The sequence below is a fragment of the Pomacea canaliculata genome, linkage group LG2, assembly GCF_003073045.1.
Source record: "Pomacea canaliculata isolate SZHN2017 linkage group LG2, ASM307304v1, whole genome shotgun sequence".
Classification (NCBI taxonomy): domain Eukaryota; kingdom Metazoa; phylum Mollusca; class Gastropoda; order Architaenioglossa; family Ampullariidae; genus Pomacea; species Pomacea canaliculata.
Genome location: NC_037591.1, coordinates 5,000,579 through 5,018,063, shown reverse-complemented (window position 1 = coordinate 5,018,063; position 17,485 = coordinate 5,000,579). Strand labels below are relative to the sequence as shown.

At 39.9% G+C, this 17,485-nt stretch overlaps 1 protein-coding gene across 1 annotated transcript; it reads right to left on the bottom strand.

Annotated features, from left to right (window-relative positions):
* Window positions 1-3,915: 3,915 nt before the first annotated feature.
* LOC112557743 lies at window positions 3,916-6,331 on the bottom strand. Its single transcript, XM_025227753.1, has 5 exons — window positions 6,217-6,331; window positions 5,790-5,978; window positions 5,055-5,270; window positions 4,673-4,832; window positions 3,916-3,997 (listed from the first exon to the last, which is right to left on the bottom strand). The coding sequence occupies exons 1-5, from the start codon at window positions 6,329-6,331 to the stop codon at window positions 3,916-3,918; spliced, it is 762 nt and encodes a 253-aa protein (XP_025083538.1).
* Window positions 6,332-17,485: the final 11,154 nt, after the last annotated feature.

Genomic DNA, 17,485 nt, shown 5'->3' with positions numbered 1-17,485 from the left:
CACCCACACTCCTTATAAGATGAAATCGCTGCGAGAAGAAAGCACTTATTCTTATTGAATCAATTATTCTTCTTAGTAGACACTGAAGATCTTCACCCAATACTTCCCCTTAAATTTTAAAAAACATAGATGTTCTTCAAATTATTTACATGTTTTTCATTGCTGTATAGCAGTTAAGTGTGTGAAAAGGCGTAATTCAAAGCAAAATGTTAAATAGATACAGTGTAAACAGACATTAAGCTGAATATAAAGTTAGATGCAAACAGTGTTGTGATAGTACATGGAGTATACATTTCCATGCACAAACTGTACAATGTGAAGTACATACATGCAAATGTGAGCTAAAAATAACACTCTAGTGCCCAGATAACTGAATATTTGTATTAGCTGCATGTCTTTGTAGGTACGAAGCATTAGTCCATGTATCCTTGAGAGGAACCCACAGCTCATGGTTGGGACTCTCACCTGATACTCTGACATAAGACCAAGTTGACTGCATTCAGATTCTGGAAAAGGGGTCACAGGTGGAGACTGAGGTGCCATATCATTAGGATCCTGATGATTGTCATCAGTATGTCCATCCGGGGAAAAATAATGCCGAATGAAGAAAAAAACATAGCTGACAAAAAAATGCTAGTTTCAAAAGCTATTAGTCCCTGAGAAATTTCATTCACAAGTAACAGACTTCATAAAGACAGAAAAATGTCATGAACATTCATGCAAATAGTTTGAGTAAGTTAGCATTCTTCTCATGCATCCTTTGAAGAAATATCAACCGAAAAATTGAACTCACACTCTCATAAGCTTTGTTGGTGAAGTCTAGTGGTCTGCCTAATTGCTCGTCATCAGCATGCCTGTCTGCCAACCTTTTAAGTCAGACAAGAAGGAATGATAAAACACAGTGTTATTGTTCATTTCATCATCTTGCATACGCAACAAAATAATGTGTTTAAGAACAAATGCAACGCACACAATTTACACGAAATACAGTACTGAGTGGGCAAAGGATTCAGGAAACCTGTGTTGAATACTTACTTCTTGTAGGCATAAGCAGCAAAGCAGACAATATCACCAACAACAAAAACAATGCTGCTGAATACAATAACAGCAATGAGCCAGCCCACAACTGGGGTCATCTGCTGGACAATCACAGCTGTAGTCGTTGACCTTGTCCACGCACACACACACACGTCCAGGAGCAAGGGCCTTGAAGACCGTCATTGATGTCTGCCTCACAGTAGGTACCCGTGTAACCAGCATTGCACCTGCATTTATAGTAAGATTCAGCACACTTAGCGTCCTCACAGGTGTAAGAGCTGTCTTTGCCTATGACAATATGAAAAAGAAACATGGGTCACAAATATGACGCAAAAGCTAACAGCCTGTTGATGCATGTAGGAATCTTACTTTCCTAAAATGGTCAGCCAGTGGGTATTCTGGAGGTGATTTTCTCATGTTCTTGTTCCACTAAGTGATTCAAGAAAAGATACAAATTTTTTACACAAACAATATGAAAAAACTCAATAATTCCACTGACATCCAAGAGGATACTTTTCCCCCTAGACCAGACCTGGGCAAAGGCCGGCCCGCCTCCTGTCTCTGACCGGCCCACCCGCCAGTATATATACTATATATACAGTATTGGGTAAAACCGAGTTAACTATATTAGTCTGGCCCTCTAAAACCATCCCAATATCTCATTGGGAAAATTAATTGCCCACCCCTGCCCTAGACGGATTCCATTATAACATCATTTTGAACCAGTTCTGGGATGAAAGGCTGATGACTTATAAACTACATCCCTGCATAAGTCTTAAGCTAAGGTTTGTGCCTTTACAAGGTCTATGTGGCAACAGGAAACAACTTCACGCTTGTGCAATAGCCATTGTTCTGACATGGTCTCTTCATGACTGCAAACTGATAGGTTGTGACTAAAGAGCCCAGGCCACCCTCATCCTTTGCCAATGATCAGGTGGCATGAGGTCTTTCCCATTGTGGAATGTGAATGCCACTGGAGCATCATTTACAGCAGTTACATCAACAGTTAAGGTGGTTGTGGCAGTTGCAGGAAGAATGCCTGTGACAGGACTCTCCTTCAACAGGAGTTGTATAAGGTAGGTACCACTGCAGTCAGCACAGGGTGTGAACAGAACACTGCAGGAAAAGAAATTGCAGTGAAGCTGTGATGAGAGCATTGTTGACAGAAAAAAAAAAAAACAGCTTTGCAATCAATGTGTGAACATATATTGAGAAAAAGCCAGAGCTGGACCAGCTGGTACCTATGTTATATCTAAGGGGAAGGAAAGTCACCAGAAAGTGTCCCTCCTCTACAGCCTCTGATGTCATAAGCTTTTCCCTAATGAGATACATGTACCAACTCAACAACATAAAAAAAAAGGTTTGTAGTACGTATTTGTGATAAAACAAATAAAGAAACAAAAAAGCAAACAATGGAATTAAAAAGTGACTTCAGTTCACATTTCAGCATGACAAAACTTACAGATTTCCTTGTGCTAAGAGTAGTTCCCCTTGATCTGGAGACAAAGGCTCAACATCGTGAAGCTGGACAATGACTGTGTCTCCATCTTCATCAGATGTCTGTACTTTGTACAGGAATGTGCCTGCAATTGTCATAAGCAAACAACTACTCATGTAATCATGCATGCATGGATGTCAATATGCACTCTCAAATATACTGAAGTGCTTATCAAAACAAAAAAATAAAAGAAATTCAACATTTTCATGTCAGACATATGTAAATCAAGCAAAATATCCAACAGGTACAATAATTACCATTATTTCTAGGCCAGAATGTGATGAGTTGGGCATTAAAGCTTAAAAAAAGACATCGTGTCACTGGTCTTGTATATATGACCTTCACTAAGGTACTACTACTGCATTTAGATCTTAAAAAAATTTTTTCCAGAATTTGTCATAAAACTTCTGAGATTAATAGCTTTTGATACAGTAATTGTACATATGATGAAAGGATATTTTTATCCTCTTCTACAGTTCCCGTGTTACCTTCATCTTCCTTCATAGTAAGGTTGGTGGAAGAAGTCAGGACTGGCTCACTGTTTGAAATGTTTTTGCTGACAGCAGAGAGCAAAAATTGTGTCTGCTTCACAAAGTAGGTACTGGTGCCATATGTGCTACATACCTGGTAACAAGGAAACTAATTTTAACTGTGAATCTTGAGGAAATGGTATTCATGAAAATATTCTATGTGCTGTAGTCTCACACTCATGTTAATTCCTTGTTACTACTTAAGGAGCATAGGGCCGCAGTGCGCGCTCACACACACACAAAAATGGGGGGCAGCCGGGCAGGGACAATACTTTGTGCTTATTTAAACTATTTCAAAAAAGAGGAGAATTAGAATTACCATTTTTTTTTTCTAAATAAATTTCAAGATTCGCGTGAAAGTGAGATCTCCTGTAAGATTACTTGGTACCTTCTGGTGGTCATAAGAAACATAATTAGCATAGTACCATACAAACTACAACTGGTGTTAACATTACCTTGACTGTTATTGTTTGGCTGGCTTCATCAATAACAATGCTGTCTGTCTTGTTACATGTGTCAGCACTCTGCTGCCACTTCTGTAGATCTGTAAACATACTCAGTTGTTGCAATGGCAAAATCAATTTATGTATGCATACACTTACACATCAGTAGATGTAAATATTATGAACATGTGCATATCTATGTCTTCTGTGTTTGTGAATGAGTATGCATACTTTTCATACAAGAGTGGAAAAGAATGGGGATGGAGAGAGAAAGGTCAAAGAATGAATATCTGACAGTAAGGCAGACGATAAGGCAGAAAAATAGTGTCTGAAAGACATTCTTTACCAGGATTCCAATGCAGAAGGGTGAGCACACTGTCAGAGTCACTGGGATCATAAGGGTAGGTCACTGTGAAAGGTCTGGCATTTCCACTTGCCCCACAGATGCTAAGGAGAAAGAAATGCTCTCTGTGGGTGAGTATGAAGCCCTGCAACACACACAAGTAACATAATGATCGGATGTGGGTGCTTTCATTAACTACAAGTAATTAATAGCAAGCTTGTCTAGCCTCATAAAGAGCTTCCATCATAAAAAACAAAAGTGTGTCAGAAAAATCATGTGTACCAGTAGCAAAATCTTAACGTAAAACCCATTATCCCCAGCACTTTACCCTGGCACCTTTGAAAACCCCTTTCTAGTGAGAGCTTACAGCAGTTGAAAGACGCAACCCAACAGAGATTTATTCCAATAGATATTGATCTCTGGACACACTGCCAAGCTTGCAAAGAAGGTTTTAGGCTTGTATACTAGGAGAAGGAGAGTGAAAAAGAACAAGGATGAGGGTGAATCTAGGACCTGCAGCATGTCTCCCGACAGCTGCCTCTTGAAATGCATCTTTGAGTATCAGTAGTATTGATGTGCAGACAGCGCACTCAAAAGCTGCTGCAAGGATCCACAAGGATCAAGTATTTTGTCAGTGTTTATGCAAAAGACAACATAAAGATGGACAGAGAATAGGCTGAAGTATGTGGATTCATGAAGCAATTACATCAGTTCAGTTACAGTAGAGACATGTCTATAATGCCATCAAATGTATCATTCAAATATGAATCTGTACTGATCTATCCTATGAGAAAGCAGCACAAAAATCCCAGCATCCTACCTGTGTGCCAAGATGCGATCAACCGTGTCCACTGAATGAACAGTATCTTCAGGGTTAGTCAGGTAGGACACAAAATCAGTAGAGGCCACAGAGTCATATGTAGCATTAAGGTCTGCATGTGTCAGTGGTGTAAGCACCACAGTTTGTCCAACAGCCATACCTGTCCATGTACATTACTTTGTGAAACATGTTTCAGAACCTAGGCCAGCTATATGTGTAATAATGAACAAAAAAGTCTTTACTGCACCAAATCAAGCAGGAGCAATATATATTTATTTTTCTTTTATTACTTTTTTTCACTTTATAATTGAAAAAATATTTGTTGTTATAATTGTTGATGCTAATGGTGAATTCCTCTCTTTTGTGTTGCAGACACACTAACCATTGGGTGTGTTGATAACAATGTTTGAGGTTGATCGTTTCTGACGTCTGGCTGTCGACAGTGCCAGCTGAACACTGCTTCCATTACGAGACACTGCCTGCTCCGAGTGGTCACCAACAATGAGAACACTACCCTTCATTTCTGGTCCAGTACACCGGGCCTCATTGCAGGCATCAACATACAGGAAAAGCTCACTGCCTGGAGCCATCTGGAAATCTGGACATGCACAAGAAAGGAAACAAGATGACTGGCAGACATGCTACAAAATCTTATCAACTGTTTGACCAGAAGGATGAATTTCAAAGCTTTGTTAACTCTCTCTAGGATTTAGACTGTAATGGCATAAAGTAAAGAGAAACGATTCATTCCACATTTGAGTAGCGAGAGCAATTTTTTTTATTCAGTTGATCGAAGAAGAAAGAGGAGAAATTGTGAGGAAGAGAAGCAGAAGGACGAGGAGAAGAAAAAGGAAGAGAAGGAGAGGACGAGGGTGAATGAAAGACCTGCAGAATAATGTCTTCAGCTGTGTCCCTAAGTATCCATATTACTCATTTGTCTACAACAGCAACAAAAAAGTTATGACGTCTTTTCACAAGATTTGAGAAGTGATAGGAAACTTCCCTCTTTGTATTTGTTTTGAATTAATAAAAAATCTTATATTTTACAATCAGTAACACTTTCAACAAAAGCTCTCTCTGCAATTAAAATAGTGAGCAAAAAATGTTGCCTGTTTACCTGAAGGAGATGCTGCTGTGTCACTGCCATTGGCACCAGGGTGGCTGTTTCGCAAGTCTATTAGTTTTTCGTCATTAATGTAAAGGCAGCCGTTGCGAATGGAGACCACACCTGACATATTGGTGGCAACTAGTGTGCGTGGCAAAATATCACAGCATCGACCCTCCTTTTGGCTGCCTATGCTGATGTCTGCATCAAAACCAGATTATCAGACAAGTACTGCACACACTTCTGCAGCTTATAGACTAGTGCTTTCAGTACTCATCAGTTTACAAGAGATGTGCAACTGCAGACCCCATTTGCATTTAGTTGACTACATCATAATTTTGTTTGCAGAAGACTGAATTTTAAAATATGATAAAACCATTTAGCTCAGCTTTCCAAACTGAACAGAGTCCAAGAATTTCTTTCATTGCTGATAGCTTACAGTATTCATCAACAGTAGGATCAGCGCTGATTGCAGGTTGATGCTGATGAGTTCTTGTCACTAGATTTGCGTGAGGTGACTGGTCTGGTATCTGGATCAAGTTCCTCTGTACCATTCATCTGCACTCCAATGTCGTCTAGTGCTGGATTCTCCAGGATGGCAAGAACTCCTGTACATGGTCAAGAATGCAAATGAAAATTTGAGACATGTCAGGAGGAAATGTTCATCCTTTTTCTGAATTACTAACTGAGCTGGTTACTGGTGTTGAAAATCTTCATTTTAAAACAAACATTTTTCATGCAGACAAGTATCATCATTCAAATCTGTTAAATTATTCACTTTATAAGTTAATCACTTAGTTAAATCTAACATCTTCTAAAGCTAAAATATTTCCCCACTTACTCGTAGGTACATGCACACAAATACACCATACACCATACATATATTTTTGCTGATTTCACCAAAATGATTGCTGGTAAACATTTAGACACTACAAACACAAATAACCACTCTTGGAGTTGATAGCATATCATGATCACAGACGGAGTAGGTAAAGTCATGAAACTATGCATGAGAGATAGAAAGTTGACAAAACCCTCACTCACAAACATGGTCTTCATAGGTTGTAGTTAAACCAGCAGCATGGTACAGCGAACACTGACGTAATATCGTGGTTGTGGACAATAAATGCCCTCCAAACTGCTGTTGATGCCTGAAGGGTTATCCCTGTTGATTGAAAGACTGAATGTCCTGACCTCCTGGTGTTGTGCCAATAGCCCACTTATATCCTGTAACATAGCACTTAGCATGCATTCGAGACACTTTGTATTCCACAAATACTTAATGCCCTGATAATATTAAATTGTCTCAGGGCTTGAAGAACACATTTCTAGAACCTTCTTAGATAGAGATTAGCACAATAGTGAAGCTGCACTTTGAATGTGATAGCTGAAAAACACCATTTGTACGTGGAGTAACTCATTTCAAACATTAAATATCTTTTCTTCATCTTTTGGAAAGAACAGGCGGCTAAATGTTCAGTTAGTGGCTGGAAATATTTTGCACATAACAAATACAGGTAGTCCTCGACTTACGACGGTGATCCGTTCTTAACGCAGCGTCGTAAACCGAATTTCGACGTAAGTCGGATCATACGTTCATACAGTACTGTACCATAATAACAGTACAGTACTGCAAACACTTAGCCTATCCAAACACCTATCCTAACACAGTACCCTACATCATTATCAATAAACATAAGTACAGTAAAATATTGTGCAGTACACTACGCTTTGTTATCACTGTCGCTTTCATAGGAGCAGATCCTGTCACGTGTTCAAGGATGCAATCTTTATCCTTGATAATCGTAGCGACAGTCGAGCGACTAAGTCCTAATGACCTGCCAATTTCTGTTGCTGTTCCCCCTTCTCAGATTGCTTTATGACTTCCGTCTCACGTGGAATGTGGCGCAACGTACAGTTCGACTTACGACGCTAAACCTCGCAAGTCGGAATGAGCGCGTTTACAGCGTCGTAACACGAAACGACGTAACTCGAGACCGTCGTAACCAGGACTACCTGTAAGATCTTTTTTAACTGAAGTCAGTAAAAATTTTGAATGCTGCATTAGAGTAATTATTTGTGAATAGCATTGCATTCATTCACATACTAAGCTTTCGATCAACATTTATCCAACGGATAGATGCTTATTTAACATCCTCTGATTTTCATCTCAGAATAGTGTAGGTCAGAAGTGACACGAGTCAGATGGTATTATTCAAAATTGAAAGTAAAGACAGCTCACCATCACAGAGCTTTCTGTTGTCAAAAAAAACTGCATCTATAAAAACAACTTGTATTGTCGGAGTTTATTTGGAAGCCATTAACTTCTCTACAGGCTTGTGCCTCACATGAGCAGGATCGCATGTACAGAAAGGTGTCTGGTCAAATATGGTGGTGATCAATGGAGAAGCCATTGGATGATGCATTGCTGTTTTCCCCTGACCCAAAACTGCTTTCACTGAAACCAATTTCATAATGAAGTTTATAATTTCTGGGTAATCCTCAATCCATTTTTTATTGGTCACAAAACTACAATTCTGTAAATGAATTTCAACAATTCTACACTAGTGTGCTATCCATATTTTTGTATTTTTCAGTATCTCAAAGCATAAATCAATTTAATCCAGACTCCTTTTCCAATAAAATATTTCTTAAATCAACAATGTTCCTGTAATGAAGTGTTAATGTCACAATTGGTTCTGCTTTTTGATAATGTCTCGATCGTGAAAGGTGAAATAACAGAAACCTTATCTCAATCAAGACTGATAGAAAATCTGTACAGTTACAGCATCTGTCGTTGAAGTCAAATTCATATTGAGGCTTGTTGGACAACGCTTTCAGCTTGGATTGTGTCAAGATAAGCCCTTATTCTAGTGCAAAGCTGATCCTAGTGCAAAAGTTATATCAGATTATCAGACATTGCAAAGTGTGTTGTACCAGTAAAGAAATAAACTTGTGGCTGCTCATCTCCATCACCAGTGTCTTTCACAACTTGAAAGTGTCAGGTTTCTGAGGGTCAAAATCAGACCTGAAGTGATGTTTGCATCACACTTGGGATCACAGTTGTATCTGCTACAGCAGTGGTTCTCAAAGTGTGGTCCACGGACCACTAGTGGTCCGCGTGCATAGGTCAGGTGGTCCGCGGCTGACAGTTGTCATATGTCAGCAAAGTGATGCATTCCTCGCATTAACATTTTAATTACAAGTAATGAGGTAGGTAGTTTTATGTCAACTTATTACTAAACTACTGTCATAGAAGGACATTTAGTTTTAAATTGTAATGAAACAAATGCGGCAATTTAAATTTGAAATTCACAGTACAGACTGACTTTTAGGCCTTGGTGGTCCGCCATATATTTTACTTAAGTAAAGTGGTCCGCGGTCCGAAATACTTTGAGAACCACTGTGCTACAGTCTCTCTCACATGGAATGCAGGGGGAATAAATCTGATTAAAAAAAAAACTTAATTTTTTTTCAACAAGATGACAGAATTTTGATGTACAGTTTGAGAAAAATATAATTCAGATAAATCCAAACCAAATCTGAGCATCTTAGCATGTGCTATTATTCCCATTTGTATACAAACAGTCAACACAGTGAATACATACACATACACACCAGGCACACCCATGGGCTCGCCCCCAGTCCCTGCCCCAAAAATATTGCTGCATGTGTTGACTATTCTGGTATTGTCTTCTTCTTCTTCTCTTCTTCGTTCCTATTCGCCCCGGTGGAGCACAGGGCGCAACCACACGCCGCCATCGGACCCGGTCCTGTGCATCCCCTTCTAGTTGGGACCATGCTCATGGGCCAGCTTCTCTCCTCTCTGTGGATCTGATGTCTCCACATCGTCTCCACATCTCCCAACCTTGCGCCTCCCTGTGGGTTCCAGGCCCAGAGCTTGTCGCGTTATATTTGTCGCTGGCTTCCGTAGAGTGTGGCCAATCCAGCCCACTTTCGCTTCTTGATTCTAGGCTGGCAGGTTTTGGTTGTCCTCTCCCACAGGGTCGGTATTGTGCAACCAAACTAAATTGTTTACCTAGTGCACTCACTGTAAATGTTGGTCCATGGATACACTGGCTGTAATAATTCATTTTTAAAATGAACAGTGTCTTCCTCACATGCACGTGTTTTCACGTACTCACTCTTCTTTGACCATAGAGTCAAGTCCTGACCACTGATGACCGAACACCACTGGGCACCTCTCGTAAATTTTTGATCTGACCCACCTGAGGTGTATACCCAATTGCAACTTCATATCTGTTGAGCAGAAATTGGAGGAAGAATATATTACACAAAAGTCTTTATTAAATTATGTGAAAATATTGTTTAAATATGTGTATTAAATATGCATTTCAAACTATGACTGAAAAGATGAGAGGCGAGATTGGGTGGAACTTTTTACATTTTTCCTAGGAAAAAATACCGATGCACTTACTTGCTAATTCCAGTTTCTGTCTTCAAAGGGTGACCAGGCAACTAAAACACTAGTCAGTGATTTTTGACACACTACCGTCAATTGTCTTGCACTCTGTTTAAAAAAAAAAACCCAACCAAAACAAATTAAAGAACAAACAAAAACAACAAACAAAAACACAACAACACAACAACAAATTATGGTAAGTATGCATTTATGTATGAAGTGTGAAAGTCAATTACTTCTTACAAGTTTCTGATACCACTAAAGTTTTAAAATGCCATTGTCTCACAATATTAACAGCTGCAGATTTCAAACCATGAAAATAACTGACCTACGAGTCTGATGGAGAATTTTAACATATTTTAAAAACTTACATTTACAGCAAATTTATAAAGTAGCAGGATAAACAATAAATCACAAGCTAATTTATCTAAGTAAGCGAATGCAAACATTTTTTACGCATTCTTGGCTACTGCAAGTGAAAACATTGGCGAGGCTGGTAGCTGTAGCATTATCAGCAAATGATAATGTATCTCATCATTAAGTTCTACCACAAAGCCTGCAGAGGAGGACTTGTACCATGGAAAGGACTGGACTGTGCCATTGTCGTCAGACCAATAGCATTTTTAGCACAATGTACGCGTATACCTTGGTCTGTGCTCCACAATGTCCTTAGCTTTTCATGGAAGCAAACATAGTCATTATTCATCTACATCTACCATATCTTATCAAGTATAATGAAGTTTTCACTTACACAACAGGTCGTATCTTAAAAAAAAATATTGATTTTTGAAGAAATCAAAGACAATGATAAAGTAACTGGCTATTTGTTTGGAGAGAATTGTGATGGATGGTATGGGAGTTTCTACAAGCTTCAACGATCTGGGAGACAGGCTGAAGGGACAGTTAGGGATGTTCTGTTCATTAACTAAAGAGTTTGCTAGTTTCTAAATGGTCAGACTCAGACATGACCATACTGTTTTGATAAAGCAATCTACAAATATATTTCTTCTAGCTTTTTTAAAAAGAATTACAGTCACTGGACAGCAAAGAAAGGGACTTTTTGATTTATCCAGTAGTGGTAGCGGTCACATGTCCTCCATGATCGACAGGTGCAATACAGGATCTAGATAGGTTGTTGCCATGTAGAAGTGAGAAGAGTATATGTGGAGTTGCAAAAGTCCTCAAAACGCTGCCGCATGTGTCATCCATGCGAATGCGTCTGGTATAAGACATTGCACACAAAACACACATGACATACATGATTTGCCATCAGGGAGCTAAAAAAAAATGTGTACATAAAGTGAGATTTAGATTCAGAAACTTCGATTTGCTTGAGTGAAAGCACATGAGCGAATTTTTCTCTCTATCCTCTGATTCTTTCTATACCTGGATGGAAAGAAGGGCACCAACTGTGGCCTTGATCGGAGGGCTAGTGTAACTAAAAGGGGAGAGATAAGCTGAGTTTTGAGTCAGACGATCCTTGCCCAAAGTGTAATAATACTGGATGGACTGTTTGTAAAATAAATCAGAAAGAGTTATGCAAACTAGCAGAAATCTTAGATACTAGTTTCTGTCTTTTTAAAACATCCATTCTAGACAATATTGACATTTTAAAGAAACATGGGAACTACATCACACGAAGCATACTATGTGGTTGGTAGATGGTTGGTTTAGATGCAGCTGAAGGCTGACTGATTACAGCGGCATGAATTGGTGTGCAAGTTGGTTTGGTCAAAGGGGAATGAGGGGGTCATGAGAAGAAGGAGTGTCTTGTTTTACTTTCGGCAGTAGTTTGCACTATTAGCTGCAGGCTGACCAGCAGTGGGTTCCCTGCATAATAAAGCATCAAAACTCCAGCATATGCATGTCAGAGTTCTCTTTGCATTGTGTGTGTGCAAGCTTGTCTATTTGGTAGGTTGTCAGTTTACAAACCCAAACCAGGACAGTAAATTTCTTATAAAATATCCTGGATGCTTTATTGTATGCATAGAACGCATTAGACATCGTTTTCACTTGTCCTGCTTTCCCTTGTAAAGCAGATGGCTTGTAGTAATGCTGGTTATTGCCAGAACCAACGAAAGATCAAATTGCCACAACAACTGTAAATTTTATTCAGAGTTCAACTTGGTGGTCCCCCTCTTAATCAACCTGAAAAAGCCTCCCTCAACTTATAAAGGCTACACTAGCTTATTCCTATCTCCTGTCCAATCACCAAAACAAAATGTTCCAGCAACCACCACCCAACTTTCCTAAGGGTATGTCACCTTTTCCTGACCACTGTGACAGCAGTTGGTCACCCTAGTGCCCTCATGTCTGGCCTGGCTTCCAAGTGGGTCAGGTGACTGTAATTTTAATTTAAGGTGTGAACATAGATTAGTCCAGTAGCCGCGTGGATAGTTCAGGCTGCTATTACTATGCAGAGGTGTGAAGGAAAGGACAGTTTGGTTGATCTGTTTGCCCTCTCACCTAAAAACCAAGACTAACTTGTACAGCTAAGTAGAGTGGTAAGTTTCTACAAATTCAAAAACAATGAACCTTTGTAGAGAAAAAAAAAAAACCCTGAAAATTACACATCCTAGTTCGACTTGGATCTAGCACTTTAAAGCCTTAACCCTTAAAGGCTTTAAATCTAACTCAGTCGCTTTTCCATAATCCAACCTAAACTCCTCCTATCGATGTTCAAGTTTCTGAAAAATACATGAAATCAAAAAGTATCTCTGCCCTGCACCCACACACAAAGAGCAGAAAAGAGATAATGAAGGAAAGTGGAATAACAAAAATTCACACAATACCATCTGTTGCAAGTCAATTCGTCATGAGGGTAAAGCAGCTTTCCCAGTTCAGTTTACAGTCATCTGTGACTGATTTGATGTCAGAGGCACAGGGTAAGACCAACAGAAATGAAGTTTTTTGCACAATAACTTGTCTGCATCACCAAGAATTCCGACCTAGCGAAGAGGCATCTCGGCTCCTGCTGGAGAAAATTTCTCTGGCATCTGAAGTGCACTTGTGTTTGATTTCAGATGCAGGCCGAAAACAGGCAAACATGGTCTCTCAAGCAGTTGGACATTCACAACTGGCCACACATAACATGCAGAATTGAAAGAAGCAAACTGCACACATGTGATGGCCAATAAAATCGACTAATATGATGCTTTCACAGTTATATACCACCAACTGCAAGGACTGGCAGTGGTTGCTATTGTCAGTCATGCTAAATGTAATAAGGCATGGCAAGCCATAAAGACAGTAACACAGTTGAACATACCATATGAAGGATTCCCAAATTCAATTACAATCTGTGACCTGATGATCAAGCTTTGGTTTCTCTCTGTCAAAGTGAAGCTCATCTGATGTTGACTGCACAGCTCGTGAAACATTTGGTTTTGAAAGCACGTAACAGATTGTGAATTTCTTGCCTGTGTTCCAAGGGCAGATACAAGCATGAGCAATGCCCGACTGGCTATTCCTGTAGACCAACAGTACCAAATTATGGTTGTCTCAGAAACGACGATCTACAAAAAACCGCACAAATTAAAAATGAGCCTACGCATCTTTCTTATGTTTGTCTGACATTGTATTACAAGAGCATGTTACTCAACCACTATCCTGCTCTGGAATGCTTCGTGGGCAGGTAAGGACTCAATCATGAAAATAGACATGCCTAGCGATAAAACAAAAACAGTCACATGCCTGGTGCTAGCAGCAAAAGACCCACTCATGTCTGGTGTTTAGCACAACTATGCCTAATGTGTAGCTAGGACCAGAAGACCCACTCATGCTTGGTGCTAACAACGAAAACCCACCCATGCCAGGTGCTTGTTCCTCTTCCTCATCATGAAATAACCCATGCATCAGAGGCAGGACATCCTTTCAGCACGGATTGAGAACCTACAGCCCATACAAAGTCGCGTAGACATGTAGGTGATTGAGAAGCGCGGAACGTGCTGTGACACTCCCACATGTACTCTGATAGCGTCAATCGTCTGGCCGCACTGCCAAGAGAACGTGTCCAGCCACCATCACTACTACCTGCACGCAGTCCCAATAGTTACCATGATCCTCACAGCATCATTGTGTCATGCTTGTCTTTCTTTCTAATTTCTTCAACAGGGGTGTACTCCTGTTAAATATGCAAACAAAACTCTGTGCATATTTTCTCATAACTAACAAAAATAGCATCATACCCCTTACCACACTGTGTTGTAAGGCAGTACATTAAACTGATGACATAGGTATATCCCTTATACGACATGAATAGTAAAAGCACTAATGAACTATCTTCAATTTATCTTGTGGGAGGCAAGATTTCTTATAAAGAAAGATGTTATGATTAATAGCCATCAGCTCTTCCAGTATTATGATCCTGCTTGTCTCTTTGGAAGTCTTTGACTCTTGAAATTAGTGACGGGACTGCACTCCCTGCACCATTGCGTAGTCTGCAGTGATCGTATACAAGGGAATGTCAGTGTTGTTGTCTGTGAGTTGGAGGTTCATCCTGAGAATATCTGTCTCTGCTCTTTACCCACTTTCCGCCAATCCAGACATCGTGCACTACAACAAATTGAAATGAACATCCAGAAGAAAGCAATATGCCTAAACTGATAGCTGAACTGCGGACACCAGTTACGAATACACAGACATCTACATTAGACCTAGGGAAGGCACTGTAGCCTGTTGTAATGGTGATCAGCTGTGAAGCAAAAGATGCGGCTTCTGACCTACCTATTGCCTGAGGCCTCCGTTACTCTCCACCCATCTCAGAAGGCAATTGAGCAGAAATGGGTACTTGATTTAAAAGAAAGGGGAATGCTGAGCTCTGCTATTCCACACTGCAGCCTTGGATATTGTGGAACCTCTTCTGATGACTTACTTTTAGGTTTACAGAGGATGAGATGATGTATAAGCTTCCTTTTATTTTACGTCGTAAAGATGAATGAGATAAGCAAACCAAACAATAATACTAAATTTAGCATCGCTATGAAGCAAGTTTACTTGGCTGACCTAGGAACTGGTGCCCACAGCCACCAATCATAATATCAAGTTCCCCTTCATGGTTAGAGTTTACGTGTGGCCAGCCAGTTAGCCCTTGATGGGGGCGCAGACTGGTCTGAGTCAGTCTATAGCAGAATATCACTATTAGGCCTATATTCTATCTCTATAGTCTATCGAGGGGAAGGAAGGACCGAACAATAATGCTAACACTTCAGCTTCACTCACTGTTCTGAAGTATATACAGGAGGCATAGTGGCTAACTGTCGGGCTATGAGTCGTGATGTACGAAAAGTATCTGGCGAGTAAAGCACGGCTGTGATAGGCTGCCCACACCACAGGTAGCAGTTAAGTACTAATCTAATTTAGAGTAAACATCGTTAATTTTAATATTACAAGTTAATGAAAGATAGCTGGTTAAGACCAAATTAAATCTGTCAATGACGACGCACTGTATAGATAGTCTTGAGAGTGATAAAAAGCAACCATAACATAGCTGGCGATCTTGACGATCGTGTGGCTTGTGACAGCGTATAGCTAAGAACGTAATAAGAGATGATGGCATAGATCAGCGATTACAATGGTGTTAGGATAACTGTATAGACTTATATTAAACCTTGAGCTGTTACCAGAGGATGGGTAACCTCCACGTGCAACTCCTTGTAATATACAGGCTGACTTAAGTGAAGACATTAAGAATTTATCAGTAGCTAGACAGAATGGAGTACTTTATGTCAGAATATGATTTAATGTATTTCATGCATCTATATGGAGGAATAGATATCCGAGGGATTAGAAGAAGTATTTAGATGGTTCGAACAGTAGTATAAGTCTAAATAATGTAAATAGTATATATGGTATAAGCATTTAGGATCTAGGAATATGGGTTATAGAGGCGTTAGCACAGTGGGAGAGACAGATGTATAGTTGTGATAAGAGATCTCAGATAAGCGAGCTAGTGTGTTAGTGCAAGTCGAGCGTGTCGGATGCGAGAGTCGCGCCGCTGATCAATGGATGAGCTTGGAAGCAGAGCAGGAATCGCGGAGATCGAGAGTTATACCTGGCGCAATCCGATACTGAGGATAGTATGGGTTAAGGCCATATAACTGTGCAGATAAGTTTAACTCGTTAGGATCAGGAATAGTGCGATTACGGTAGCTGTAAGTATACTGCATATCCACATTCATACTTTTAATCTATGTGCTGGTATGGGGGAAACTACTGGAATTGCTAATGAAGCAACTATAGAAATGAAACAAGACTAATCGGATAGGTAGTTGATATGTATCACATGAGAATGATATAAGATGCTAATATATTTTAATTAGCGTAACGTTAGACTAGTATGTCAATAAGAAGAAATGAAGGAGACGTTATGAGTATGGCACTTGATTTACGACTGGAAACCCGACCAAGCAGTGTATAGATAGTCAGTCGAATGGTAGTTGCATGAGTGCACCATTATTATAGCGTGATGAGAGAGTTATACAATAACATAGATGCATTAAATCTAGACATAAGCAAACATTCTACAGATGAATAATACAGTGCTAAATACTTTTGGTAACATAGTTTACGCCTCAGGGACTAATAGGCGATAGAAGGAGAGATAGTTATCATCGATCTATATTGCTTACAACACTCAGCCCCCCGTTTATGATCATGGTTGCGAAACTGCTGCAGCTTCACGCCATGGTGTTATTATGTAGAATGGAATGAGGTCTGATGTAGGCAGAACTGGCATTGTGGTGGAGAACAGAAGAGGTCTGTCGAAGCAGATCTGAGATTTGAGAGTTGGTGTCGCTAACAGCGAAGGATATCATCGATAGGCAATGTGTAATGGTATGAACGATGACTAATTGGATGGACGGGAAGCTTAAGTGCTACATGGAGACGTTATCGATAGGATTATGCACGCATCTCAGAATGATTGAGAATCAAATTATCATGAGCGAGAGGCTGTAGATATGATATCTGAGACTGAGAATGGTCCTAGAAACGCGCTGAGGAATCTCAGTTCAAACCCAACAGGCAGATATTACAAAAGTCGAAACCGTGGATGTCTAAGGGTGAGGGTGCGTAGATTCTTGACGGCAGGATGCTTATGTAAAGATAGATCAAAATAAGTGTCGCTGAACAGCTGCAGGATGTTGTAGAGACCATTCTAAAAGCGATTAGGAAGACACAACGTTACGAAATCGTGATGTTATAAGAGGCGCGCTGTTACCTAGAATGGTGTGCTAATCATGTGAAATATCAGTTCGATTAGAGTTAGTGATGGAGCTTCTGAAAA

Coding starts and splice junctions, on each gene's coding strand:
- LOC112557743 (XM_025227753.1), bottom strand. CDS start 6,331: ATGGTACAGAGGAACTTGATCCAGATACCAGACCAGTCACCTCACGCA. Junction 4,833..5,054: donor TGTTATCAACACACCCAATG/GTTAGTGTGTCT, acceptor GTACATGGACAG/GTATGGCTGTTGGACAAACT. Junction 3,998..4,672: donor GATCGCATCTTGGCACACAG/GTAGGATGCTGG, acceptor TGTGTGTTGCAG/GGCTTCATACTCACCCACAG.